The following is a 27819-nucleotide window of genomic DNA, read 5'->3' on the forward strand; positions in this document are numbered from 1 at the left end:
AAACAGTGTCCAGAGATAAACTTTTTTTTTTTTTTTGCATAGAGCAAAAATGTTGCCTTTTTTTCTTGATTAATTGATTGAATAAAACTATTTTCTTCTAGATACTTATAACTCTCTTTCTTTCTTGGAATAGGAAAGAGAGTATGAGAGAATTATGAGATTGTATTAATTTAAAAAACATTAAATTAATATAAATTTTAAATCTACTAATTAATTAACCATTAATCGATTAGTTAATAATTAATTAAATCATATTTAATCAATATTTCATTTAAATCGTATTTAATTAATATTTCATTTAAATCGTATTTAATGAATATCTCTCCAATATCTTATAGTTTTATATTAACTTAATCAAATCAAATTTAATTAAATAGTATTAAACTAAACTATTAATTAATTCTCTAATTAATTAATAACTAAATTAAATATTTTATATTTAACCTACATTAACAACGGTCAATGAATTATATTTACAATCTACGAGTTTTATGACATAAATCCCAACAAACTCCCACTTGGACTAAAACTCCAATCTCTTTGTGATGTACATAATAATAATCATCTAACATTGAAAATAGTAAAATGTACAAGTATATAATACATAAAAACGTATATATACAAATACAATAAACTAGGGCATCCTCATACCCAATACACATCTCTCACTTGCTTCAGATTGCCTAATGTACATAACTCGCAAACCTAGACTTTCTAGAAGACCTTCGAACATTTTAGCTGTGAAAGTCTTTCCTATTCAAAAATGGAAGGAGAGTTATAAATATCTAGAAGAAAACAGTTTTTTTAAAAAAATTAATCAAGAAAAAAATGTCAATGTTTTTGCTTTCTGCAAAAAAAAAAAAGTTTATCTCTAAACATTTTTCTCATCCCAATTGGTTCCCACAAACAAATCTCATCCTAAAGGATAGGAAGATCTTCGACGGGTGGTGTCCCAGTTTGAAGATTTTACTTTGTGGATTTGGAGACATAAACAAGTAAGTTTTTCCTTCCCTAATCTATAATTAGAAAGCATGCTTAAACTTTAAGTCTTAATAAGAAAACTAGTTTCTTAATTATTTTTGTAAATATACTGGTATTTTGAGATTTCCAAATTAGATTGAGGAATGATTCTATAAAATCTTTCGTTGCCATGAGCTTTTATCCATTCAGGTCTAGCAGAGGTATAAAGTGCGTTGTTTTTTTTTTTTTTTTTTTTATTTGTACATCTTTTATTATGTTCTAACGCATACATTGTAGGCGTAAAATAAATCTAATTAGGTGTGTACATCTTCATGTTCGTAGTGGTTGACTTAAAATAGCGTCAGAAAACATTCGTACAATACTATCTTCACAACCACCCAAAATCAGTTACTATTGGTTTTGGATGCATTGATGAACTCATAAGCGGGTGACACATACACCGTACGACACTAGGCATCAAATTAGACAGTTTGCATATTTTCGTATGATCCACGCCTCTGACCTCATTTGTCGTCAAAGTACTAGAATGGACAGGTAAACTTTTGCCATTCTATATTACTTACTGAGGACAATTGTTGGTCTGACGTCGATGGAAATCCTCTATATGGAGGAGATTGTCGCAATGTTCCTGCATATACTAGCACATGATGTGAAGAATAAAGTCATCTAGTAGGATTACATGCGATCGAGGGACACTGTTTCCCGACACTTCAACCTCGTGTTGTTTGTGTTATGACTGCACGACAAGTTGTTGAAGAAACCACAGCCAGTAACTAACACATGCACTGATGCACAATGGAGGTGCTTCGAGGTCCGTATATTCTTTAAATCCATAAGTTATGAACCACAAAGTCCAACTACTTGACTACGCCCTGTTTAAATATGCAGAACTGCCTTGGAGCACTAGATGAGACATACATAAAGGTGAACGTGCCGCAAACGTAAGGGAGAGGTTGCCACAAACGTTCTTGGTGTATGTGACACGAAAGGTGATTTCGTACGTGTTTGTCTTGGCTGGTTGGAAAGGGTTTGCAGTTGATTTGAGCATTCTTCGAGATGTTTTTCGCGACCAAACGCCCTACAAGTTCCTAAGGGTAACTGAAACTTGTACGCCTCCAACAACTATTAACTATTGCTTAAATCACATTAGTTACACATGACGTATTCGTAACAGGTTATTACCATTTATGTGACGCGGAGTACCCAAACGCAGAGGGATTTTTGGCTCCTTATAGAGGACAAAGATACCATTTACAATTGTGGCGAGGAGCTGAAAATGCACCAACAACTGCAAAAGAGTATTTGAATATAAAACATTCCTCGGCATGAAATGTTATTGAAGGAGCATTTTTTTTATTGGAGAGTTGATGCCAATACTTCACGACAAGTCGTAGTACCCCATGCAAGTTCAATGTCGAACCATTTTGACATGTTGTTTAGAAATTCAAGGAATTTCCACACGTGGATCCAACTATGGGTTTAACATATCCTCTAACGACATCGCACGACCTAGTTGAGGAAGCGACTGTAGGACGTGTTCGAGCAGCTTAAAGAGGAAGCGAGGAGGGAAAAATTTGAAAACTGTTGATGTCATTAAGGATGCCATGGCTTGCCAAACAAACCACCTGAGGCTCATTGCTGAGTGGTCGCGATTGGAACTGGAGGATGAAACTAGTACCCGTAGGGACTCCGTTCGAGCATTGCATGTCATACCTGAGCTAAGTAGGTTTGACAGGGCGTACTGTAGTTGAATACTGATGAACAATTTAGTCGACGTGAAGGTTTTCCTCAAACAACTAGACAACGAGAAGCTTGACTACTGCACAGTGATCTTATGAGATGCTCCCTGATTGTTTATGTACTTTCACCGCCTATTGTTATTGTTGTTTTATACTTCTACCGGTTCATTGTACTTGAATTATGTTTGTAATAATCTTGCACTTCATGTTTTCAGTTTCAGTTATTACTGCTTGTATTAATGCACTTATGTTTAACGTAATTTATTTCATTGGATGTTACCATTAGACAAATTAAGTCAATTACTTCAGGCAACATCAGATGATTTGATAAATAAAAATTATGCACTTTGTATATTTGGATTTTAAATATGAATTTGATAAACAAATAATAATAAATCATTCACAACACTACCCATATAACTCTTCCCCCAAACACATCTTATCATAACACTATCATAATCCTACTCACATAACTCTTCCCTCAAACACCTCTTATCATAAAACTAGTTTTATCATAACACTAATTTTATCATAGCTCTAACCCTTTCCCCAAACAAGTGTATAGCAACATTTTAAAAAATTACAAATATAGCAAAGTTTATCAGTGATAAACTTTTATCGCCGATAGATTCTTACAGTTTATTAGTGATAGACTAATATTTACTACATAGTTTATCAATGATAGACTTTAGCATATTTTGCTATATTGACATTTTCTTAAATATTGATATATACTTAATTATTTTAAATTTAATTGTTATCTTTGCAACTATCCCTAAAAAAGTATATGTGAAGTTATATCTAAATACAAAAACTAAAATCTAAAATTTAAACCATAAGGACCAAATTTGGAATTTAACTTAATCTATAACATACTACATAATAAATATTTTAATTAAAAAAAAATAAAATTGTGAGTTTATAACATGACATAATATACTGTAAATGTTTTCATTTTTATTTAATACAATTTGAAATTTAAAACTCAAATTTTGGATATAATAAAAACATTCAAAATTTATCTGTTTGGATCACTAAATCCAAAAACAGTTTTAAAAGTAGAATTATGGTTGTAGTTGTCCAAGGCATATTCACTCAACTCAAACAAAATCTAAATTGCAAATCGAAATAGAAAATATAATTGCAAATAAATAAACCAACAACATAATGGGTAATATGTTTATAGGTGAATTCTAGAATCAAGGATAAAACACGGTCAAATGAAAGCAAAAGAAAATGAAAGAGGGTGTTGGAAAAAAAAAAAAACTAGGTTTGGTTGGCCTCAACCCCCGTGGATGTTGATTAGATCTGTATGTGAGCGCAAAAGCCAAAAAGCCATCATAAGCTAGACCTGAACGGGATGAAACCCTAGGTTAATTTGTTTTTTGTCTTTCTTCCAAACCCATTCGTTTGATTTATTTTTCTCAAAAATTTTATTCCAAATGCACGAGAAACCCAACCCTTTATTTTCTAAACACCTCGTGTGTGTATATCCACATTTCCATCTTTATTTACTTTTTACATCTATCAATTAACTTCATCTTTTCCACTTAATCTACCTTTTAGAATTGTCAAGAAATTCCATCATCGTGTCTCTAGACACACCAAAAACAAAAACTCACTAGCTTCCAACATATTAACTCCGCTCAGTGAATGGAATCGTCCTAAAAAGCAGTAAAAGGATATTTTAAACCAAGTACTACTTTACATTGGGAATTAAAAGGAAACATAGATGGTCATAACGTAAAGCTAAAAAAGATATGGTTATGGTTCTTCTCACATGGCGATAGTTTTAAGTGCAGAATATATTCTTTTCCCCTAAAATTCCCCTTCCTGTCTTTTCCTACATATTCAAATTCTACAGGTCAACAAAAGAATCCAACTTCAAGGATTCATAGTAATTATAACTTAAAAGCAACCCTTCCCCTCTCTATCAAAACAAATAATGTACATTCTCTACACCTTTCTTCTTCTTCTTTCTTCTCTCCTTTTTCTTCTTGAAAAAAAAACCTTTTTTAAATAAAAAAAATCATTTGTTTTATATGATGAAATTTATTATAAACACACATATTAAGTTTAAGAGTCTCTTCATGTTGAGCATTTTGTTTAACGGTCTAATATTTTTTCCTAAAGTTTAGAATTTCAAGTCTTTTGTATTTTATTAATCATTGTTGTCTTGAACAAAATTTTTAATTGATTAGCATGAATCAAGTTAATTTAATTTTTAAACAAAATTTTATTTTAGAAAAAAATGAAAACCTTATCATTTTAATTTAATTTATAAAATACCTTAATATCGTAAAAGAATTTGACATGTACAAATCATTTTTGTACTTACTTTTTATCATACAGGGATAAAACCGAACTTCTAACTTTTGAGTTAATAGTACAAGCATTCTATCATTTGAAATATTCTCATGATAAATAATTTCATGTTTATCTATATAAAAACGTTTTTTTAACAATCTATCTATATATTTAAATATAGAAATATAGAATACACAATTTTTAACTATTAGAGCATCTTATATCCTAAGTCAAAAAATCAAAACATTAATACAATACAAGAATATAACTCAATATGCTTTTGACTAAGGTCAAATTAACAAACTTATATTTCTAATTAACCCATATGTTAAAATGATATGGACATGAATTTTTCACTCTAATAACTTCCAATCATGGAAGCCAATCTTAGATGCAATTATACATTATTCAACTAATTGAAGGTCTTATATATTCATTTGTAAAGAAAATATGTAAAGTATATTTGAATTTTAGAACATTTTAAATCCATGAAAATATTGTGTCTGACTTTCTAAATTTATCCAAAGGATCAATATTCCAACTCTTATCTCAAAAAGTTGTTAAAAAGTTATTTATTTGACAAAACAACGTATTCCTGTTGTTGTTAACGATATTCTTATTCATATTCTCACGTTCATGTAACTATGATTTTTTAGTTCAACAATAACGAAAGGTAAATAGAGAAGCTCTCATTCTCGATCTCAGCTAAATTATTGTCTTTCTTTAAAAAAATCATTTACTTCTATTGAAGTCATTGAAAAATTTCTCTATAACAAAAGAATATGTCATTTTTAAATATAAAACAAAATGAATGATATCAATGATCAAGTTGTTAATAAAAAGTTTAGCTTCATTCCATTTTTTTTTTCACATATATGGTTTTAGATATATCTGTTTAAGAAAAAAAATTATACTATGCTAACATAAGGAATTATTTTTAAATTTTTATTAAATGAATGATAATTAAAATTTGACATTTGAATGATACATGCACTTCATTCAAAACAAATTTAAAATACATATACTAAAGTAATGATGAAAAAAAAAGATCAAAATAAAGTAAAGTAAAGAAAAACATTGGCATATTGCAAAAGCCAAAAGTAGGGTGGTGGTTCCAATTACACCCAAATTTAATTGTAAATATTTTGTGATCAAACTTATATAAATTGGACATTTCAATGTTTTTAGAAATTAGATCCTCAAATCATAAAAATATTTAGAGATTAGAAATGTAAATATCGAAATATAAGAATTAAATCGAAACAAAACACAAACGTCAAATATTAAAAGAGGTTTTTTTAAAAATAACAAAATAAATTAAAGTATTTATAAATTATAGCAAAATTTTATATAAACTTCGGTCTATTATCGATAAAAATCTAAAAATTTTACTATATATCATAAATATTTTATCAAATTTACTACTTTTGACCGTTTGGTTGGTTTTGAAATTATGAAATGGGTACATTTTTTAAACTTTAAGTATTAAATAGAAACTGGAGCGAAAAATGAAATATTTTTTCAAGAAGAGAAATGTATTAAAATAATTAAAATTTGCACTAAATAGTGAAAAAATAATAAATAGAAAAAGCAATCCATTGGCTCAAGAATCTCACGACCCCCCGCACGTTATATTACCACCTCCGTAAAAACAGTTTTAATTTTCACCACTACGCCAAGTCATTTACCCTTCCTCATTAAATTACCCAAAACCCCTCTCTCACTCGTTACATTTACGATTCCCATACCCACCCACTCATTTATAAACAGAAATCGGTCACGGAGTTCATCGCTGCACCCACTCACTTTCTATAACCTCACACATACTCTCTCTACTTTTACCTTCAAATTTCTTTCAATGGACGAACATGTGGGATCCAAGAAAACCAAGACCCACCGGAATAATACTAACTCTACGAGATGGGCGTTTTTCAAGAGATCGTTCAGGAAAGAATCGAGAAAAATGAAGCTACTGGGGTCCGGATTCAAGTGGAAAAGACTGACCAGTTTTCAGATTTCTTTTTTGGATAATTTTCTTTTCAAGATTGTTTCTATGTTGGAGGGTGTTGTTCTTGGTACTACACTCTGTTTTTTCTTCCTCTGCTTTGGTTGTCACTTTTGAAATTTTCGATTCCTCTGTTTCTTTCTTTGTTTTTTTTTTTTTTCCTTGTTTTATTGCGCTCTATGAACTGTAAGAATTTGGGTTTCCATTGTGATTTTCTTGTTGGGAATAGCTTGGTTTTATTTAGAAGTTTAAATGTGTGGATGAATGAGGTTGATACGATTTTTGCCTCGTTTTAATGAAGAAGAGAAACAAAAAGTAGTCGGAAAATCCCGCTATTAATTGGGTTTTCCGGCGATCGGGTGTTCTTCGGAGATGATGAAAGAATGTTCTATGGAGAAAAGTGGTGTGATTCCTACAGTTGTAAGCTGAAACCGATGTATTTGGTAATTTATGGCAATTGGGGAGGTTGGAATCCGATTCGGTTTCTTTAATTATGTTTTCCAGTTTTATAATTAGTTAGAGCAATTAAATAAATTTTGAAAAATAATTAATTCCTTTTCTGGTTGTCCAGTGCAAAATTCAACCCTTCAACTCTACACTTAGTTTGCCAAAATAAATCCCTTCATACTTACACCTTCACAAAACTATTAATTAAAGCTTTAGATTTATAGTTTAGGCTAAAAACTAATTTATTTTAGTATGGGGAATACTCTTATGTCTACATTTTTTTAATTTGTAATACTTTAATCTATACATTAAAAAAAAAGTTATTTTAAATTTAAATGGCTATATTTATTATTTTAATCATTTAGACTTTGTAACTTAGAAACGACCGTAAATAGTTTTTTGATCACCTATAGAAGAGAATTTATTAAATCTTATTACTTTTGTGAGAAAGGTAAAATCAGGGGATGATTAGACTCAATTTTTATCTTACTATAGTTTATTTATTAAAATTTACATAAACAAAATAAAATTTAAACAGAGTGTAATGAAATAAAATATTGAAAAAGATTAAATTATTAATTTCATAGAAAAAGGGACTAAAAACTTCAAATTTAATAAGGGGATCAATGTAGCCTCGGGTCGAAATTTTGTGTTTAGAATTTTTATATATAATTGTGATAAATGCTACTGGTTGATAGAAAATTAAAGAGAAATGCAGCAATTAAATAGATTGATTATAATATAATTTCCATTAAGAAGAACCTCGAAAAGGGCAGACTCCATGCAATCCATAACCAATATCTATAGTTGTCATTGAAGCTCTCAGTTTATTCTTAGCTCCACTTTACATCACATAACAAACAATTTTATGTATCTAAATTAAGATTATAAACATTCAAAAAATCAATTTCTTTATAAGAGCAAAATTTACCTTTTAGTGGACGAACAATATGACAAAATTTGATTTTAACCTCTTCAGTTTTTTTTTTTTTTTTAATTACATGATTTACTAATACAAATAGATAGGCGTATTTTGTATGATGTGGATGTTAAATTAAAAATGACAATATGATAGATTTATTGTAACAATTAATTAAAAAAAATTAAAGAGGGGACACTAATAAGTAGGTAATGTTTTTATAAAGTTTAAAATCCTAATAGAAAATCGGTAATCACAATAAATAAATAGACTCAACTTTCATGTTTAGAAATTTTACTTCAGTTTATTTTTTAAAATGATATAATGATTAAGGTATTGTAGACTTTTAAAACAATAATTGATACCTCAAATGTTACATATATTGAAATTTATGGTAGGTAGTGGTAGGAAATAAAATATGATTAAGAATTGAATGTTAGAATACCCATTGCATAGTCGTAAAAGTACATTCAATTGTTGAAATTAATCATTCCTAAAATGTACTGATTGAGGAATTAATATAAATCAAGTGTAAATTGGATTTATATGGATCCCATTGATTTTCTAGATTGGGTTTAAAATATTGTTTAAATGTTGATGCAGAACATAAATTTTAAAAATTAAAAAAAAAAAAAAAAAACTACTAAATGATATATGTTGTGAAACGTCACAACCGAAATACCGAAATGGTAAAAATATACTATTAAAATAATAAAATAAATGAATAAAATATAAATTAATTAATTAAAAAAATTAGAAAATCTCATCAATTTCTCCACTCTCTCTTTTTCATCCAATTTTCTCTAATAATCTTTATACTTACAAACTCACCAAATGTCACTATTTGTAGTCAATTTGACGAACATGAGATGAGTTACATGACCACTCGCGGAGAGAAAATTCTTTAGATGTAAAATAATTGTAAATTGTTTGTTATAAAATGAAGTGAATATAAAAATAAAAAAATCACATCATCAAACTAGCATAGCATAATAAGAATAAAAAAGTCGTAAAATAAATCGAAAAATAAAACGGTACAAGTATATAAAGCTTGAGAGAAAATTTGAGAGGAATATTAGTGAACTTACTTGAAATGATATGAAAATTCAATAGAAACTATTTGAACGAAAGCATGTGGGTGTTTTTTTTTTTTTAATAAAGACTTCGTAGGATAGAAAATAAAAGTAAAACTAAAGTTCAATGGAAATATTGAAATTTTAAGAAATTGAATGAAAGAAAATTCCCCAAAGACCAAAGTTCGAGCCTGGTAAAATAATTCAAATAAATTGTAGTTAAAAAAAAAATTAGGGTATTCAAATTATCGGACAACTCAAATTGGAAGGATGAGTTTCGAGTTAATAATAATAATAATAATAGATAGGTTGAATTTTGATATTTGACATTTGGTTTTTTTTTTTTTTTTTTTTGTGAAATTTTAGTTATTAGTATAGATGTAGACAAATTTAAGCATTTTAAGTTAATAAAAAATACTTTAAAAATAAAATAAATAAACAAATAATTTCACTTGATCATCCAACCCGAAATTGAAGATCTTATTTAAGTTTTGAGTTACGAATATGACTAACTCAAAAATTATGGTTGATTCATAAAATTTTTCTAACTTAACCTAACTCTCTCGTCTAAATTATGAATACTTTTAGAAAAATAATATAGCTATTAATCCTATATTTATAATTGTGAGATAAATATATTAAAGTGAATTCAAACCATATTAAATAAAAAACGATGAAGGTTCCATTTAATGAAAATGGTTTGAGCAAAAGAGAGAGAGAGAGAACAAAATGGAATGCTTTTTTTTTTTTTTTGCATATTAAAAACACTTTTTGATTCCAAATTCCAAATACATGTGATTATAAATTTTAAAAAAATAATAATAAGAAAATTGTAAAAAATATTTATAATATATAGCAATTTTTTTATTTATTATATGAAGAATAGATATTGATATTCTTTATGAGTGAATACTAAACTTAATGGCAACTACCCTTTTCCTCTTTTCGTCAACAATAACTCACACGCTCTATTGGGCCCAATGCCAATGGGCTCAAATCATAATCCACCACATAGCCCAGCTATCTTCATGTACTATTATTTTAATTACAATTTTGAGTTTGGATTTGTTTGGTTTTCACGAAAATATTTGATAAAATATTAACCATTTTTGTCGTTTTATTTTAGGGATTATAATTAGTTTATCAATTTGTTCTATTTTTTAAAATACTCTTTGTTTTAACACTATGGAGTTTTAAGTTGGAGATTTTTCTTCACCACCTCAAATAGTAAAAAAGAAAAAGAAGAAAAAAAAAAGAGTTGTTTTATCACCACAATTTGACTCAACTTCTTTTCTTTTTAAGTCAACCACGTGGATCAAGAAAATGACTACATAATTAGTATATTTGAATTGAAATTTAGGGCTAATTGCAAAATGAGCCAAGAAAGTTTTTGAATATTAGATCCATAGCCCAAACCTTTTAGTTTTTCAAAAGTAGTAAAATGTAAGCCAAACCCATGATTTAACATAGGAAATGCAAAACAATGTATGAATACACTTCGTACATCTTATAGACACCTAATATACTTGAAACACTTATGCATTCTATATACACAATGCACTTGAAACATCCTGATACACTATTGATGTACACTTGATGCCTTTTGATAGACTTTAATTAAAATGATGATTCACTTATGATTAAAAGAAAACTTGAATGTCTTCTTCTTTAAGGTAGCAAACCCCTCATATTGTAAGACCTGTTTTTAATTTAAGTATAAGAAGAAAAAAATGTGGTTAAGTGTTTTGAAATTTTGAGTTTTTGATAAGAAGAGATGTTTTGAAATAAGATTTTGGGTTAAGAAGTAAAATTTGGCTAAGTATTAAGAAGTTGGTGTTTGATTAAATTCGTGGAAAGAACTAATAGATAAAATCTCTTTTATGGTTAAGTGTAAGTTTTACAATTAAGAAGTTAATTCGCGAGAAAATTTTGAGAAAAGAAGGGTTTGTGGTAGGATATATAAGTCTAAATGCTCTCAAGAGAGAGTTTTCACGTAAGTTAAGAAGTGAAAAGTTTCGACTAAGTGATAGACTAAGCATTTTGGGTAGTCTTCGCAAGAAGAACCAAGTATTTCACGAAGAATAAGTATGCGAGGAAGTCTCAAAGTTTAAGTTCGCAATAAGAGTTCTATGCGAGTAAAAGTTAGTTAGTTCGCGAGAAATGTTAAGTGGTTGAAGTTATTCGCAATATGGAGTTAGGCGAGAAGAAAAAATTGGCGAAAAAAATATCAATCTAATTCGACAAGGTTGCTTAAGGATTTAAGTATGACTAGGTTGAATATTAAATTTACACGTGTAAAGTTTTAAGCAGGAGCTAATAAATTGAGAAAAGTTTAAATATGACTAAGATAGTTTAAGAGTTCTATAAATAGAGGACTTTGTCGTTAATTAAGTACAAAAGATTTAAAAGCTAAAATGTTGTTGTTTTGCTTTGGCGAGAAGAAGAAAAACAAAGTGTTAAGTGCTTCGGCTTGTTCTACAAGAAGGCTCCGCGAAAAAAGAAGGAAGAGGAGGATCTTTGGTAATATGTGGTAAGTTTTTTCTTCAAAAGTTTTGTGAGTGTTCTCTCAAATGAATTTATGTAAGAACTTTATTATGATTTATCTTTACTGATTTGAAAGAGAAATTCTCATCAAATGAGAAGCGTTTCAAAATAGATTTCTATGAAAAGTTTATATGTTTTCAAGCATGACTATGATTTCAATACTATAAAATGATTTTCAAACCATTAGTTGCTTTTTTGAGATGATGCTAACTTTTATATGCACATAAAGAGTCAATGCCACTATGGAGTATATGTGGCTACATGGCAATAAGTAGCTGGCTTATGCGTTGAAACGAGCGTATAAAGCTTAGTGGCTTGAGCAACAAGGACGAATATGTATGTTATCAGATGTTGTTGATATAATAGTCTAAACGCGATGTAATAAGACCAAGCGTACATAATGATTCGAGATCATTGGTGAAAAGAATAATTAACTAATTTGTGTTTGTTTGAAATGATTTATGTTATGTGAAAAAGATGTGTTATGCGAATTGATGTTTATGCGAAATGTATATTGATATGGTTTGCGAGATGATTTAATTTTGTTGTAAAAATGATTACATGCATTTTGACATGTTTTGCAAAATAAAGTGTTAATTGATAAACTGATTTGTGTTGGTATTTATGATTTGACGAAAATGATTTATCAAAGGACATTGTGAAAGACATTTCATAAAACCTCATTACGTCATTTAGACTTACGTTTTAAAAATCTCATCTTCTAGGATTAGACGTTTAAGCCAAGTAAAGAAAACAGTTGAAGGTTTTGCAGTGAGTTGACTTCAGGCGTTTTGGAAATAGTTAACCATCATTTATTTGGTCAATGTGTTGTATTTATGTATCAAACACGTGTTGTTAATAAAGTATACAATTTGGTTAAGTTATTTATCATTTTGACGTTTAAGATTGACTACCGTTGCCTTTTGAGTTTTGTCGATCGTTTATAAGGAGATGAGGGCAAGCTTAGCGTTAAGACCAGTTGTAAAGTTTAAGCTAATTGGCATCCTATTCGCACTACTTCCTACGTTTTGGTTGTCTTGCGGATTAAGGTGTGACACCTATTCTCCAAGTTTCCAACATCTCTTCAAGCAACTAGCACTGCTCCACATCATCTGTTGTCACCCAATGCTCCACCTTCCTTTCGATCTCCTTTCTCTCTCTCTCTCTCTCTTTCTTTCTCGAACTTCTCTTTCACTAATTTCATATTGTTTGTCGCCAACATTACGCTCCATCTCCCATATTTCTTACCTTTGTGACTGTCGCACGTTCGATCATCACTTTTCTCTCTCTCTTTCTTTTTCACCCAATCAATTAATTGCCTAGGGAAGCATGTCATAAAAATAAATAAAAATTCATATTTTATGTTTTTGTCATATTTACAAAACATCAAATATATGTGATACACCTACAAAATAATATATTTGAATTGCTACCCACTATAACTTTCTTAATATTTACTCTATTCATTGATTTAGATTAATTAATTATTAATTGGTATTTTAGAATTAATTAGTTAAGTATTTTATTTCCTTCTAAAACCACAAATAACCTAGTTAGGTTTCCAAATAATATGAATAACAAACGTTTGTTACTATGGACACTCTCAATTTAGCAATAAATTTTTATTGTTTAATCATGAATTTAACCTAATACTTTCACTTTGAACCAAGTATAAGACGTTTCAACCAATCAAATTACGTTTAAATTGTCATCATTTTTCTCGTTAAGTTAAGTTCGTTTTGACTAAAATCAAAATTGTTACGGCAGATAAGTGATTTGAATAATTTGAGGTGAGGTATAAATGACAGTGTATTATAGAGATGCATTAAATTGATATTAGTGGGTAAAGTAGCTAAGAAACAAACACATTTTGAAAAAATTGAAATTTAGGTTGCCAAACTCATATCTTCCACATTCAATTTCTTAGTGAGGAAAAGGAAAAGAGAGAAAAAAAAAAGAAAAGAAAAGAAGAAAAGGTTTGGCCCTTCGAAAGATAGGCGTAGATTACGAGAAGGCTTATTGAGTGGCTTTACAATTCCGCCAAACAAATCTCTTACAACATCGATTTTTCTCTCCCAATTCCTCCATTGTTATCATCGTCACCCTTCTTCTATACATTCCTCTCCCTCGCATTCCCCAAATCTCCATTGTTCTTCCACCATGCAGGCCGCCGTTCACTCCTCCACTCTCAAGCCCTCTCCCTTGGACTCATTTCGCAGTCGCAAATGCTCCCCTTTCCTTGTTTCTGCTCCTAAATCACGCCCACGACTTTCATTCATTTCTGCATCTGCAGCTTCCACTGTCTCTGCACCTAAGCGGGAGAAAGATCCTAAGAAACGTGTCGTGATTACTGGAATGGGACTTGTTTCTGTCTTTGGTAATGATGTTGATACTTACTATGATAAGTTGCTTTCTGGTGAGAGTGGTGTTACTCTTATTGATCGTTTTGATGCTTCCAAGTTCCCTACTCGTTTCGGTGGCCAGATCCGGGGATTTGCTTCTCAGGGATACATTGATGGTAAGAATGATCGTCGGCTTGATGATTGTCTTCGTTATTGTATTGTTGCTGGAAAGAAAGCTCTTGAGGATGCTGACCTTGGTGGAGATAAGCGCTCTAAGGTCGTTTCATTTTTTCTTTTTTCTTTTTGCTAAACAATGCGTTTCTATTTGGAGAATGATGCCTGTGTTTGTGCTGTGCTATTTTACATTTCTTGCATTTATCGCTTTGTTGAATTATTCTTGAATTCTTGATCTGGAGGATGTTTGCAAATACATGAAGTATTTTTGCCTATTTGGATAGGAATTTAAGAGAATTCTGCTTCTCTCCAATGCATGGATTTTTTTGTTCATCGTGAATAAATTTCCTCTCATGCTCTTCTTCCTTTGATCGAGTATGGATTTGAAGTAGTTTTATGGAACTGTATCTGAAGTATTGAGTTTACTGCTTTCGCTTGTGAGGAGATGCAATTTATCGCCATGCTTAATTGATTTGGCTGAATTAGGAGTAAACTTGTATTTTTTAGGCAGAGTGACCTTTGACTAAATATATTGACCTTTAAATGTTCTAAAGTGCTAACCAGACTAATTAAGCGTCTTTTCATATGTCATGAATTAATTTTAAAATCTAACATCACTCCAAAATTGATAGACATTTCTTTAATGGCTTCCTCATTGATCATCATGGAATCTTTATTAATACTAATAAGAGGCGCGTGAGTTGACAATTAGAATCCTTTATCTTTCCATATTAATAGATGGAGTGGATAGGAGTTTTAATTTTTTGCTATTATATTGTTGATGCTTTTTCATTAGAAAGGAAGTTTTTAGATCATTTATGTTGCACAGTGATCGATATATTTGAAAGGAGTAGTTCTCTTTTCCTCTAAGAAAAAAACAAGGGAATGGCTAATTGCAAAATTGGGTAGAGATGCCCGAAGATTTGAAAACTTCAGCATGTGTTTGACTTTACTTTCCTTGATATAGGGAAAACTTTCATTTGATTTCTCTTAAAATTAGTTTGTTCTTCAGGCAGACACTATGTAGCTATTATTAAAGTTCCCCAAGTCTATTCTTTATTTCTCCCTTATCTTGTACAATTAACAAATGTGGTTTTATTTTTACTACAGATCGACAAGGAGCGTGCTGGTGTGCTTGTTGGAACAGGAATGGGTGGTCTTACAGTCTTTTCTGATGGTGTTCAGGCTTTGATAGAGAAAGGTCACAGAAAGATAACCCCTTTTTTCATTCCTTATGCCATTACGAATATGGGGTCTGCCTTACTTGCCATCGATATTGGTTTCATGGGTCCCAATTATTCTATATCCACTGCTTGTGCCACCTCTAATTATTGCTTCTATGCTGCTGCAAACCATATTCGTCGAGGAGAGGCTGATATGATGCTTGCTGGTGGAACTGAAGCTGCTATCATACCTATTGGCCTGGGGGGTTTTGTTGCTTGTAGGGCTCTATCTCAGAGAAATGATGATCCTAAAACTGCTTCAAGGCCATGGGACAAAGACCGTGATGGCTTTGTCATGGGAGAAGGTGCTGGCATACTGGTAAGATTTGACACTCATCTTGATGAGCATGGAAGATGGACATGCTTTCAACTTCTTGGTTATTTTCACTGAACTGAACTAATTCAATTAGTCACATTTGCTTTTGTCTAGCTGTTGCCGATCATGAATTGTCATTTGACAATTGACTTAAGGTTTGGTTTTAGGCCTCGTAGTTAAGTTTCCCTGAAATTTAGCTTGATTAAGATATTTTTCTCTTCCAAGTTCAAATGATGATAGTTTTTTATCTTGCTTTTACTGGGGGTATTATGTACACAATAAACAACATGAAGATTCATTTTCCTTCGTGTTGAATTTCACTCTGGGTATCGGTACTCTGTGTTTAACTGCATTTCAAATCTGACTGAAGATGACCTCAGTGGTGATATTTTCCTGATAGGTAATGGAGAGTTTGGAGCATGCAATGAAACGAGGTGCACCAATTATTGCTGAATACTTGGGAGGGGCTGTTAACTGTGATGCTTATCACATGACGGATCCTAGAGCAGATGGACTTGGTGTCTCTTCATGCATCTTGAGCAGTCTTGAAGATGCAGGTGTATCGCCTGAGGAGGTAACTAAAGTCAATCTTTTATTCTGTTTTTTCGGAGAATATTCTATTGGTTTGGTTTCTGATGATAATGCCCAAAGATCACCCCAATTGTGAGACAAATCAATTTCTGACGTTAATGCTGTTATGGTAGTCACAAAATTTGCATTGATAATGTATGAAGAAAGATGTTACACGGCATGCAAGTAAATTTGTCACAGTATTACAAGTTGGTTGGCCTGTTTATATAAGGCATCAGCCACATTTTGTGTACCTAACGTGCATCTAGTTGTATTTCTGTAGATATGTTTATTTAATTATACTTTACACCAGAAACCTTCACTTCATCCATTAGTAAATCATTAAGATTTTAGGGATCGTCATGTTTGTCAAGTTAAATATCTTGGTAAAGTTGACGCGATTGTCTCCATTCAAAGGTTTATTTTTCCCTGGAAGAATATGGGTGCTTTTTGTATTGTAAATTGTATCAATTGTTGCGTGTGACATAAAACGGCACAGCTGTTTATGGGTGGGTAGTTCATGGGCCTATTACTGAATTCTAAGCAAGTCTTATAGCCTTCCAACTACGGAGCAGTTACTCATTTCATCTTGAATCTTTTTGTTGTACTGGGATTTGGAAAGGCTACCACTTTTGGAATATCAAATTGTTATTTTTTTAAGACAAAAAGGGAAAGAACAACATAAATTTGCCTTTTTTTCATTAAAATTTAAACAGGTCAACTACATAAATGCACATGCAACTTCCACCCTTGCCGGTGACTTAGCTGAAATCAATGCCATCAAGAAGGTGTTCAAGAATACATCAGAGATCAAAATCAATGCGACTAAGGTAATGTCTCTTCTCCCTCCCCACCGTATATGCTAATGGTTACATGGTTGCAGTCTATTATTCTTAAAGTGATCCCCTCGTTTGCTGATCCTTTTTCTGGTTGTGATTACTTTTCAGTCTATGATAGGCCACTGCCTTGGCGCTGCTGGAGGTCTGGAAGCCATTGCCACTGTGAAAGCAATTGAAACAGGATGGTTGCATCCTTCCATAAATCAATTTGTACGCTCCCTTTTCCTTTTTAACAACCTGATTTCAGATAATGTTAAGTCAACTGTTGAATGTAGACGAAAATTCGTGTTGTGTGGTCTGTCTCTACTTTCTGATCTCACATGTTCACACACTGCATCCAAGTATCATTCACAAAATCAAGAATTAATTTTTAGCTTGATATGGTAGAGGGAAAATATCATACGTGCTAAAACTTGAGGGAAATTTTCACATATAAAGAGCTCTGAAATTACATTCCCTTTACTATTCAGTTCTACTTGGACATTCACATAATAATTTCCTTCATTAAGATATTATCCCAATATTCTAGCATCAGCTGGTATAGATGATAATCATCAACATTTTCTCTCTATTTAACTGTAGAACCCGGAGCCTTCAGTTGACTTTGACACCGTTGCAAACGTAAAGCAACAACACGAAGTGAATGTTGGTAAGTTGCCTAAGCATTGGTGGGTTGCTGCCCCCATGGCTGACTTATTTTCAATCTCTTCCATTAAAACTCAATATTCTAGTTCATTAATGAAGTTATGCAATTCTCTGTTTCCAGCTATCTCAAATTCATTCGGATTTGGTGGACACAACTCGGTTGTGGCATTCTCGGCATTCAAACCTTGAGCAGGAAAATGTTACACACTACGACGTTTTGTAGGAGAATCGAGTGGTTAGCCTTGAGAATAGTTAGTAATTTTATTTATCAATGAGGTTGCTTTGCTTGCTGCGGGCGTCTTATCTGGTCCTTTAAACATTTTGGTCTTTTATGCAATTTCTTCTTCTTCATCATCTTCATCTTCATCATCACCATTCCATTTGTTGCTGTTTTCTAATCCAATAAATGGGTTTACTTGAACTTGTGTGATTGTATTGGGTTAGGTTGATATTAGATTTAAGTTCAAAATTTTCTAGAATTCCATCAAAATGGTTGTAATGAATGAAGGTTTTTCTTTCAGCCGCCTTCCCCATTCCCCATTCCCCACTCCCCACTCCCCACTCCCCACTCCCCACTCTCCACTCCCACTCTCCACTCTCCACTCCGTTCTGAGATCTGCAAAGAGATGAACCAACTGTTTTCATTTTCTCAACAAGTCGATGTTGTCTCGTAATAAAATGACTATGAACATAGAAGACACGGTTGAGATTAAAACGGTATTAAAAGAGAAAAACAATAGCAAGTAAAATTTTTGGGAAGAAGCGGGTGCACAATTGTTCAGGAATTTCATTGGATGACAATTAGAATATGTAAAATATAATACAAGTTTCACTTCTCTGAAGATGGTTTCATAGTACATAATAACCGGGTTTCTATTGATTATGGAATTTCTAAATAGAGTCGAAATACATCCCTTGATTGTTAACATCTGAGCTATGCTCAATTTAACAATCACAATTAACTTTGTAACTTTGTGTTTCCTTTCTATGGATTTTACAATAACACAAAATAATCACGCAGGCCACAAGTGAAGGAACATCATCTTAAACAAGAAAAACGTCCAATGAAAGTGTTATGGTTGGTAATATGCTTATGGTGTACGGAGAAATTTGTAATGCTAATTTTCGTATTACCTTCAATTACACAGTAATAAAAACCTTCAGATAACAATCTATGTTGAGGGTTTCTCAATACTAATTATTTACATTTTATATAAACATAATTTCAAAAGGACTCCGTGGCCCAATGGATAAGGCGCTGGTCTACGGAACCAGAGATTCTGGGTTCGATCCCCAGCGGAGTCGGTTTTGTTTTTATACAATTCCAAAGGTCTTTTCTTTTTAATAAAATTTTGCTTAAATCCGTCAGTAATTTGAAATATTTTTCAATTATAAATAAAATACTAACATAAATGTTAATTCCATTATCTATTAGGGTATGTTTGGAAGAGGGAATATTATTTAATTCATTTTTTTATTTATCATTTCTATGCTTTCGATTTACAAGTTTCGTTAATTTTAATATTTTTATTTAAAAAATACAACTTATTTTTAAGTTATAATTTTGGTCCAATTACATTAATTTAAAATTTTAGTTTTTCTTTTACTCTGAATTATATAATTTATTGTGATTACATTACTTGACTCGTATTTTCTTTTTACTCATGCATTACAAAAACTACGACGATTTAATAAAATAAATATACGAAGTTTGTGTATTGGATTTAGAATATGAATTTTAAAAATTAACAGTTTAATTACATGTAACGATTACGTAAAAAAAAATTAAAAATGGATGTCGTATTTAAAGAAATTATTGCAAATTGTTTTACAGAAACTTTTACGATTTGGTAAATTAAATATACAAAATTTGTGTATTGAATTTAGAATATGAATTTTAAAAAAGAGTTAATAATCTAATCGCATCTAGCGATTACGTAGAAAAAGTTGAAAGTGAACGTTGTCTTTAAAGAAATTACTGGAAATTGTTTTACGAAAACTACTATGATTTGGTAAATTAAATACATATAATTTGTATATTGAAGATAGAATACAATTTTTTTTTAAAAAAACAATAATTTATTGACATGAAACGCTTGCATAAAAAAATTAAAAATGGTCATCGTATTTAAGAAAAGTAATGTAACTTGTTTTATGAAAATATGACAATTTGGTAAATTAAATATACAAATATACGTGTATTGAATTAATTTTTTTTTAAAATAATAAATAATTTTCATAATCTTTTCCACTTAATACTTATCCCAAGCAAATATTATCATAACACTACTTATTATAATTCTTTTTCATAACTCTTTCCTTCCTCCAAACGCACCCTTAGTGTAATGCCCCAACCCATGATTTGGAATTCGAATCTCTAACATTCCACTGCATCCCCTAGGACCTGACAATATCATCCTTACTATCCTTAAAGACTTATTAGAGTGGAAATTCTCCTCACAAACAAACACAAGTTCTCCAAGCTAAGCACGCTTAACTTTGAAGTTTCTATGGTTGAGCCATAAAAAATGAATGTGTACTTAACTTTTAATTCTTTTTAAGTATTTATTAACATTACTTTTACATCTTTAGGATCTCTCTCATTCAGATGTGATACCGGTTCATTCATGTCTCATTCCTAATTTCAGACGTTATACTTAGTGTGCTTAGTGTTCATATAGCCAAATGTCAAACTTTTGATAATCCAATACTCATGTCATGTGTCTATAAGATGCTCAATCTTTATGGCCATGTAACTTACTCATGATTTCCAAATTGCCTATAAATAGTGTCATTTAAGGAGAATTTTTCAAATTAGTTGAGCCCCGTTTTCACAACCATTTCTGTGCATTTTAAATATCCATACAATTGCAAGGTCTTTTTTTATTCTTCTTATTTTTCTTTTGTCAAAATTTATTCCTAGAATTTGAGTAATTCATACTTTTAATCATTTAAAACTATTTTTGATGAAAATTATAATAAATATTAAGATGATTTAGAGTGATTAAAGATGTATTTTAGTGTGACAAAAGTGAAGTTAAAATTTTCAAAAATCACTTCCAAATTGACGTTGTAATAACGTACTTCTAAATAAATAAAAATTGTGTTAAATAAAAAAGGTGAAAAAACACTTTTGTCATTCATTAAAATGTCCTTGCTCAACGAGTGGGTCTTGCAATCAAACTCTCGCATTCGAGAGCCAATCTTTGTTTGGCCAAACGAAACCTTTGCATGCCTCTGTTATCTTTTGGAAGACATACACCCCATAGAAACGGTCTCCCTGAGACTGTCTGTCCCTTGGTCTGTAGTCCTAACACAAGGTTAGAATTCTAGCTTCCAGAATGGAATCTCACTGAAGACTCGAGCCCCCCAGTAGGAGGCATTCTTTGCCTTCTACCTAAGATGCGTAGCAAAGATTTAAAGTCAATTCCAGAAAACAGTGGACTTCATAGGGTCTTTTTGTCTAGGTGCAGGTAGTTTGCATCTTCATAGACAAATCTATTTCATCGAGCCTTTCTATGAGACGATGCCTAGATCATTACGCCTTTCATGCATGTTGAAACTTATCCGACAAGGAATTTTGTTATCTTAAGATTGTTATAGTTACGACTGTCATTTATTGAGGCTTCGACTGCCAACTCCTCTGTCATCAAGTCACCAACTTTCTTATAAATAACATTTTAATAGCATTTTGCATCAATCTAATCTCTATATTAGTCAACGTACTTTTAAACTATGAATAAGAATTTAGTTTGTCTTATTTTTAAATTTTCAAAAGATTAATTGATCGTATCCTGAAAAGTTAGATGTTATTTTTTCTAATTACCTAATAATTTATTGTTTGTAGTCTATAAAAGATGTGATATTTGATTCGTTTGTTGCTCTATGTATATAGTTATTTTTAATTCAACTCTATAAAATTTATCATTTATCATGATAGAGATTAAATCTTTACAAATTATAAAATATATGAATAATATTTTCACTCATTCAAGTTCGTATTCTAAATCATTTTAAAATTGGAAACATGAAAATCATATTATTGCCAACAAAAGTAGTTATTTTCGTAATAAAGTTTAAGGGACAAAAGTATTTTTTATAATGAAAATAAAAGGTATAAACATTAGTTGTGTTATTTTAGCTTTGCTCATTTCATTATTCAACTTCCAAATTTTATTTAGTTTTATCTATGTAATTCTAAAAATGATTTACTTTGGTTAATTTCATTTTCATTTTTATCTTAGCAAAATTTTAGTATCTAAACCTTGGTTCACCAAATTTGTTAGAACATAGCCTCATAAATATACTACAAAATGGTATCTAATTTTAAATAAATTATTTAAATTTTTTACAATTTTTATTCTTGAAATTTTGCAATTACAACCTAAAAAAACATATTCACTTTTTCAGAATTTTGTGCGAGACTTCTTATATATAGAAAAATAGACCAAACTATTTATAAGTTGTAAAATTTTCTACATTTCTTAAAATATAATCTAAGACTATATATATATATATGTATATATTTTACTATTTCTATAAATATTATAAATATTTTGGCATATTTTCTATATGTTAAAATTAATATATTTGTTTTTGAAAATAACTTGGTTTTTCTTTATATAATGATTGTTATTAGGTTAATAGAAATGAACTTATTAGTAAAAAGAAAGGATTTGAACAAATTGACTCTGTGGCCCAATGGATAAGGCGCTGGTCTACGGAACCAGAGATTCTGGGTTCGATCCCCAGCAGAGTCGATGATTTTTAACTTTTTTTCTTCTCATTTTCCTATTTTTTTTCACTTCTTAAATTTGAAGATAAATGTCAAATCACTCGCTTTTTAGAAAAATATCGATTGATCGTTTGTTGAAGTCAAATTTGAGTGAGATTGGAAAAACAGTTTCGCTTATTTCGCTTGAATCGGTGTTGCTCTCGCTCAAATTCGGTGTCTTTTGGTTGTCGTGCTCAAGTCTTTGTTCGTTTCGCTAGCCTCGCCTATTTCATAGTTTTGCTCTCTCAAAACTATTTGTTGTCTTGTTCAATTCTCTTATTATCCATCTCTCAGTCTAGAGAAGAAGTCGGAGAAGAAGCAGAGACTCATGAACGCCATGCTAGAGAAGAGGAGGAAGCTTGTGTGAAGGCGGAAGAAGAGGAAGATGCATAGGGAGATGAGAAAAGACATGATTGGGAGGATGACGAGAAAAAAATCATAATTCAATATTGAATGCAAAACTGTAATTTCATGTGATGATGACATTATCAAATGGACAATTGAGTCATTTGCCATTTTAGGCTTTTAAAATAGTTTTTTCACCTTCAAGGCTTTATTCTGATACCAACTCATGCTCAAAACTCAAAATTTGATTAGGATTTTGACTAATTCAGGTAATCCTAATTCATTTCTACTCAAATAATAAACATTTCTAGACTTTACTTATATGCTTTAATTAATTGATTAATCGATTAAAGAAGTAGAAGTAGCATTTATAGACTTAAAACAAATACTAACTTAATTAAGTTTCATTAGATAACGAATTTATAATTCAAAATTTAAAGTTTCTGATAGTTTTTTCTACTACTTTAGTTCTTTAGATTTCACATTCCTTTAGAAAACGTCCTGTCTAAAAACAAAACCGAGTTCTTGAAAACTATTTTTCTTCAGTTTTCAAAACGTGTTTTTCATTACTTTTCAAGAAAATGGACAACAAACGCAGAAACTTTGAGCATATAAACTTTGAGCATTGACAAAATCTCATACAAGTACGAGCCTCTTATTGTATTCCAAAGCTAAAAGATCAGGCTAAGCCTCAGTTTTTTTAAAAGGGAGAAAAACTCAGTACAACATCTCCTATTGCAGTGGTCAAACTCTAACAATATCCTGACAATTTCAACCAGAGAGATTTCAATGGCGTTTCTTCCCCGTCGCTGCTTCCCATGCCTGTATAATGTGGTTAACAATTTCCCCAACGCCTACTCCATGTTTAACCTACACGAACATCGGTCGAGACATACATCATCAACATGGACAAAGAATTTCTTCATTCACATTCAAATTCAAAGACATTAACAAAGTATTATAGTCGATTACATGATTCTCTAGCTACAAAGGGTATCATGTAGAAGATTCCATATTGGAAAATCAAGGGAGCTTATAATCTTAATAAGATGCACGAACTACTCCCCTCAACATCATTGGTTTTGAGATGAAGCTCCAATATTAAATAAAGCGACAAAAGCTAACCTGAGCAAATACAAACGGTCCCCCATCTCGCATTTTCAGTGCATCACGCTCCATAACTGCTAGATCAGCTCCAACTGCTGTTGCAAGGTCAGTCTTGTTTATTACCTGTTATTAAAATTCAACCACTTATAAAGAGATGCTTGAGATGAGTTGATCATAATTTCTTTTTGGCAATCCACACAATAGGAAACCACATACAAGAAGATCAGCCTGCGTGATTCCGGGGCCACCTTTTCGAGGAATCTTATCCCCACCAGACACATCGATGATATAGATGATATAGTCAGCAAGTTCTCTGCTGAAGTTGGCAGCCAAGTTATCTGACAAGAAACAGATAAAACATGCATTGAAGACTTCAAATTCTAGTAGCAAAACTTTTGAAAACCTATCTCCATAAAGACTATACATCCAAGATTACTTTCTTCTTTTACACCAAACATGAGAACTTAAGATAATTAGGACCCAGTTTGGTAACAATTTAAGGGCCGTTTGAGGCAAATATTATCTAGAACTATAATAACCACCTCTTTCTACAGTAAATACTATCTAAAAATCTCAAATTAGCTACAGTAAACACTATTTTAAAACTCCCAATTTGCTACTGGATTTACTATTTACTATAGTTTTTACTATTTGACATTCATCATCTTTTTATTCTTTGCAACAACGTTTACTATTTCCTTATCAAACTAAAATAGTCTACACACCAAACACATACTATTATAAACCCAAATTAAAATAATCTACACCCCAAACATAAACTATTTTAATCAAACTATAACAACCAAGGGCTATAATAACTCACTCATTGCCCCAAACATCCCCTAGTTTTTTGCTTTTAGATTTTGAAATTTAAATCTTTAAACACCCGTCCCACCTCAAATTTTCTTGTATGTTATCTACTTTCTACCAATGTTTTAATAAAGAATCATGCCAAATTATGAAAGAAAAAAAAAAGCTTTTAAAAACTTGTTTTAGTTTTTGGAATTTGGCTTAAATTCAACTCTGACCTTTAAGGAAAGTGCAAATCATTATAAGAAATAGTGGAGAAATAGGCATAATTTTCGAAAACAAAAAAATGAAATATTACCAAATGGGACCTAAATTATTGTAAAGTATATTTCTTATGAACCCTAAGTATTCAACATACCATATTTGGTATTGAACCCACAACTGGTTTTTCTGATGCTAATGCAAGTCTACGAATGAGAAAGGAAAGTAAGATAGGTCCAGTTTTGCATGGATTTACATCATTGAAAGAGAAGTTAAAATAATCTAAGACAAAATGTTGTTCAAACTTAATAATTGGGGTTTTCCAAATTACCTCCACCAGATTCACAGAGAAGTATGTCTGTTTTGTACAAGTTTGAAAGCTCCTCAAGAGGTCCAAGATTAATGCTGATGTCTTCGCGAATAGCAGCGTGTGGGCAGCCACCAGTTTCCACTGCTCTAATCCTTTCCTCTGGTAGCGCTCCATGCTTCACCAAAAACTCTCCATCCTCTTTTGTGAAGATGTCGTTTGTGACCTGACAGTGATCCCAATCAATCTGAATACATATCTTTTTTTTTCTTCAAATCAAAACTAAAGATCAAAATCTAATTCTTATGTTTGATGATTTTTCATTCTCAATTTTCTACCATCATTTCATTCTACCACAATATTAGTTATATAAATTTACTATAGCAAAAAATTTGGTGACGAATCAGCCTACTTTAAAAACACAACTCATTATCTTACTAAACTTTTGGCACTCTAATATGACAATGCCAAAATTTGGTCAAAATTTATGTTTTAACTGTCCAAATACCATCCAATCCTAAGAGCAATCTGACAGTATACTCTCCCATTTGGTAACGATTTCATTTTTAGCTTTTGAAATTTATGCTTGTTCTCTTTCAATTTTCTAATTATGACTTTAGCTAAGAAAACTTGAATTTATAGTCAAATTTAAAAACAAAAACTCTTTAGTTTCAAAACTTGACTTGATTTTTTTGAAAATTTTAGTAGAAAACAGATAACAAATCATAGAACTTATAGTAGAAGTAGTGTTCATAAGTTTAACTTTCAGAATGAAAATTCCAAAAACCAAATAATTATCAAACAAGTCGAAAATAAATCTGTCATGGATTTCCGCACACCAGTTAGTGAAAAAAAGCTCATCCTTGAAATTCAAATGAAAAACAATAACTTGCACCGAGCTGTTTCCATATATAGTAAAAATATACCAGCATATAGTATGACCACAATATGCAATCTCTTCTATACATGTGCAGAGCTAGTGAGTGTTATTTTAAAATGGGTATATACAGACAAAGTCAAAGCACAACAGACAAACCCAACAGAAACAAGTAATCATAATCAGAAAGGGGAACCATAGGATCTGAAAAGTGAAAGTGATATGCAGAATCTCAATTCAAAATCACACTTACTGCAGCTAGACTGTATTTATCACGTAAGAAGGTACAAAGTGCCAGCATCAGAGCTGTCTTCCTAAACAAGGATACAACAACATTCCGTAAGTTATGAAATTGAAAATCAAAGAACGCGAGAAAATATAAAAAAAAAAAAAGTAAAGAAATCGACAGAGATTTACGTGGTTCATCTGATAACTTAAGTCGACGGCAGAAAAAGAACATTTTATTATTAGAAATATCAAATAAGATAGATAGTAAAGGTGCCAATAGGTTAGAGGCTCAAAAGTTGATCTCTTTTGCATTTTTATTTGACTGGAAACGAGTAAAAAAAAATGAGAAAAAAAGGGAAGATAGATATACCCAGTACCAACAGGACCACCAATACCAACAGTAAAAGCTCTTTCATTAAAATTTCTTGTAAGAAGAGGAGGAGCTCTCCTAGTGAAGAAGCCAGGAGAGTAAATGGGTTCATGGGAATGAGGGGCCAGTCCATCATGACTATGATAAACCCTACCATCTGCTCCAACAAAGGAAGAATCCCCCTTAGGTTTCCTGTTACAAGTGAAAAATGATGAACACTACTAAGCCAGAGAAATGAAACATAGATCCACAAATTGAAAGGAAATTACTCGTGGGTGTGGTGGTGGTCATGTCCATCGTGGTGGTGATGGTGGTGGTCATGTCCATCGTGGTGGTGATGGTGGTGGTGAGTATCTTGTGAAGCCATTGTTGGAGCGATGAAGCTAGTGTGGTGAAGATTAAAATGGGGGATCAAAATTGAATGGGAATTAGGTGAAGAAATTGAAATAAAAATTAAGAAAGGTGCTGGATTGTATGAGAGAAGGAAGAAAAATCCAAATGAGTATCACAGATTCCACAATACCAAGAAAGTGGTCCTCTTTCTTCCTCCGGATACGGATGAAGAAAAAATAATTTGTTTACGCAATTTTAGAATGATTTCTGTGAGGAGAAGAAAATGTTATCAAATAAGTTTGTAGATACTCATAATTTTTTAAGTTAAAAATCAAATTTTGTT

General features: G+C 31.1%; 2 protein-coding genes and 2 non-coding genes across 4 annotated transcripts; 3 read left to right on the forward strand and 1 right to left on the reverse strand.

The window, feature by feature from the left end:
• Positions 1-13956: 13956 nt before the first annotated feature.
• LOC101210781 (3-oxoacyl-[acyl-carrier-protein] synthase I, chloroplastic) lies at positions 13957-18644 on the forward strand. The gene is made up of 7 exons (XM_004147366.3): positions 13957-14634; positions 15642-16073; positions 16471-16644; positions 17357-17470; positions 17588-17689; positions 18062-18128; positions 18246-18644. The coding sequence occupies exons 1-7, from the start codon at positions 14176-14178 to the stop codon at positions 18311-18313; spliced, it is 1416 nt and encodes a 471-aa protein (XP_004147414.1). The 5' UTR covers positions 13957-14175; the 3' UTR covers positions 18314-18644.
• Positions 18645-19356: 712 nt separating this feature from the next.
• TRNAR-ACG lies at positions 19357-19429 on the forward strand. The gene has a single exon. It is a non-coding gene; the product is annotated as a tRNA-Arg (tRNA).
• Positions 19430-22811: 3382 nt separating this feature from the next.
• Positions 22812-22884, forward strand: TRNAR-ACG. The gene has a single exon. It is a non-coding gene; the product is annotated as a tRNA-Arg (tRNA).
• Positions 22885-23827: 943 nt separating this feature from the next.
• LOC101210538 (urease accessory protein G) lies at positions 23828-27794 on the reverse strand. Its single transcript, XM_011659065.2, has 7 exons — positions 27413-27794; positions 27144-27335; positions 26799-26859; positions 25693-25894; positions 24567-24688; positions 24369-24473; positions 23828-24113 (listed from the first exon to the last, which is right to left on the reverse strand). The coding sequence occupies exons 1-7, from the start codon at positions 27508-27510 to the stop codon at positions 24030-24032; spliced, it is 864 nt and encodes a 287-aa protein (XP_011657367.2). The 5' UTR covers positions 27511-27794; the 3' UTR covers positions 23828-24029.
• Positions 27795-27819: the final 25 nt, after the last annotated feature.

This window comes from Cucumis sativus, chromosome 1 (assembly GCF_000004075.3).
Source record: "Cucumis sativus cultivar 9930 chromosome 1, Cucumber_9930_V3, whole genome shotgun sequence".
Taxonomy (NCBI): domain Eukaryota; kingdom Viridiplantae; phylum Streptophyta; class Magnoliopsida; order Cucurbitales; family Cucurbitaceae; genus Cucumis; species Cucumis sativus.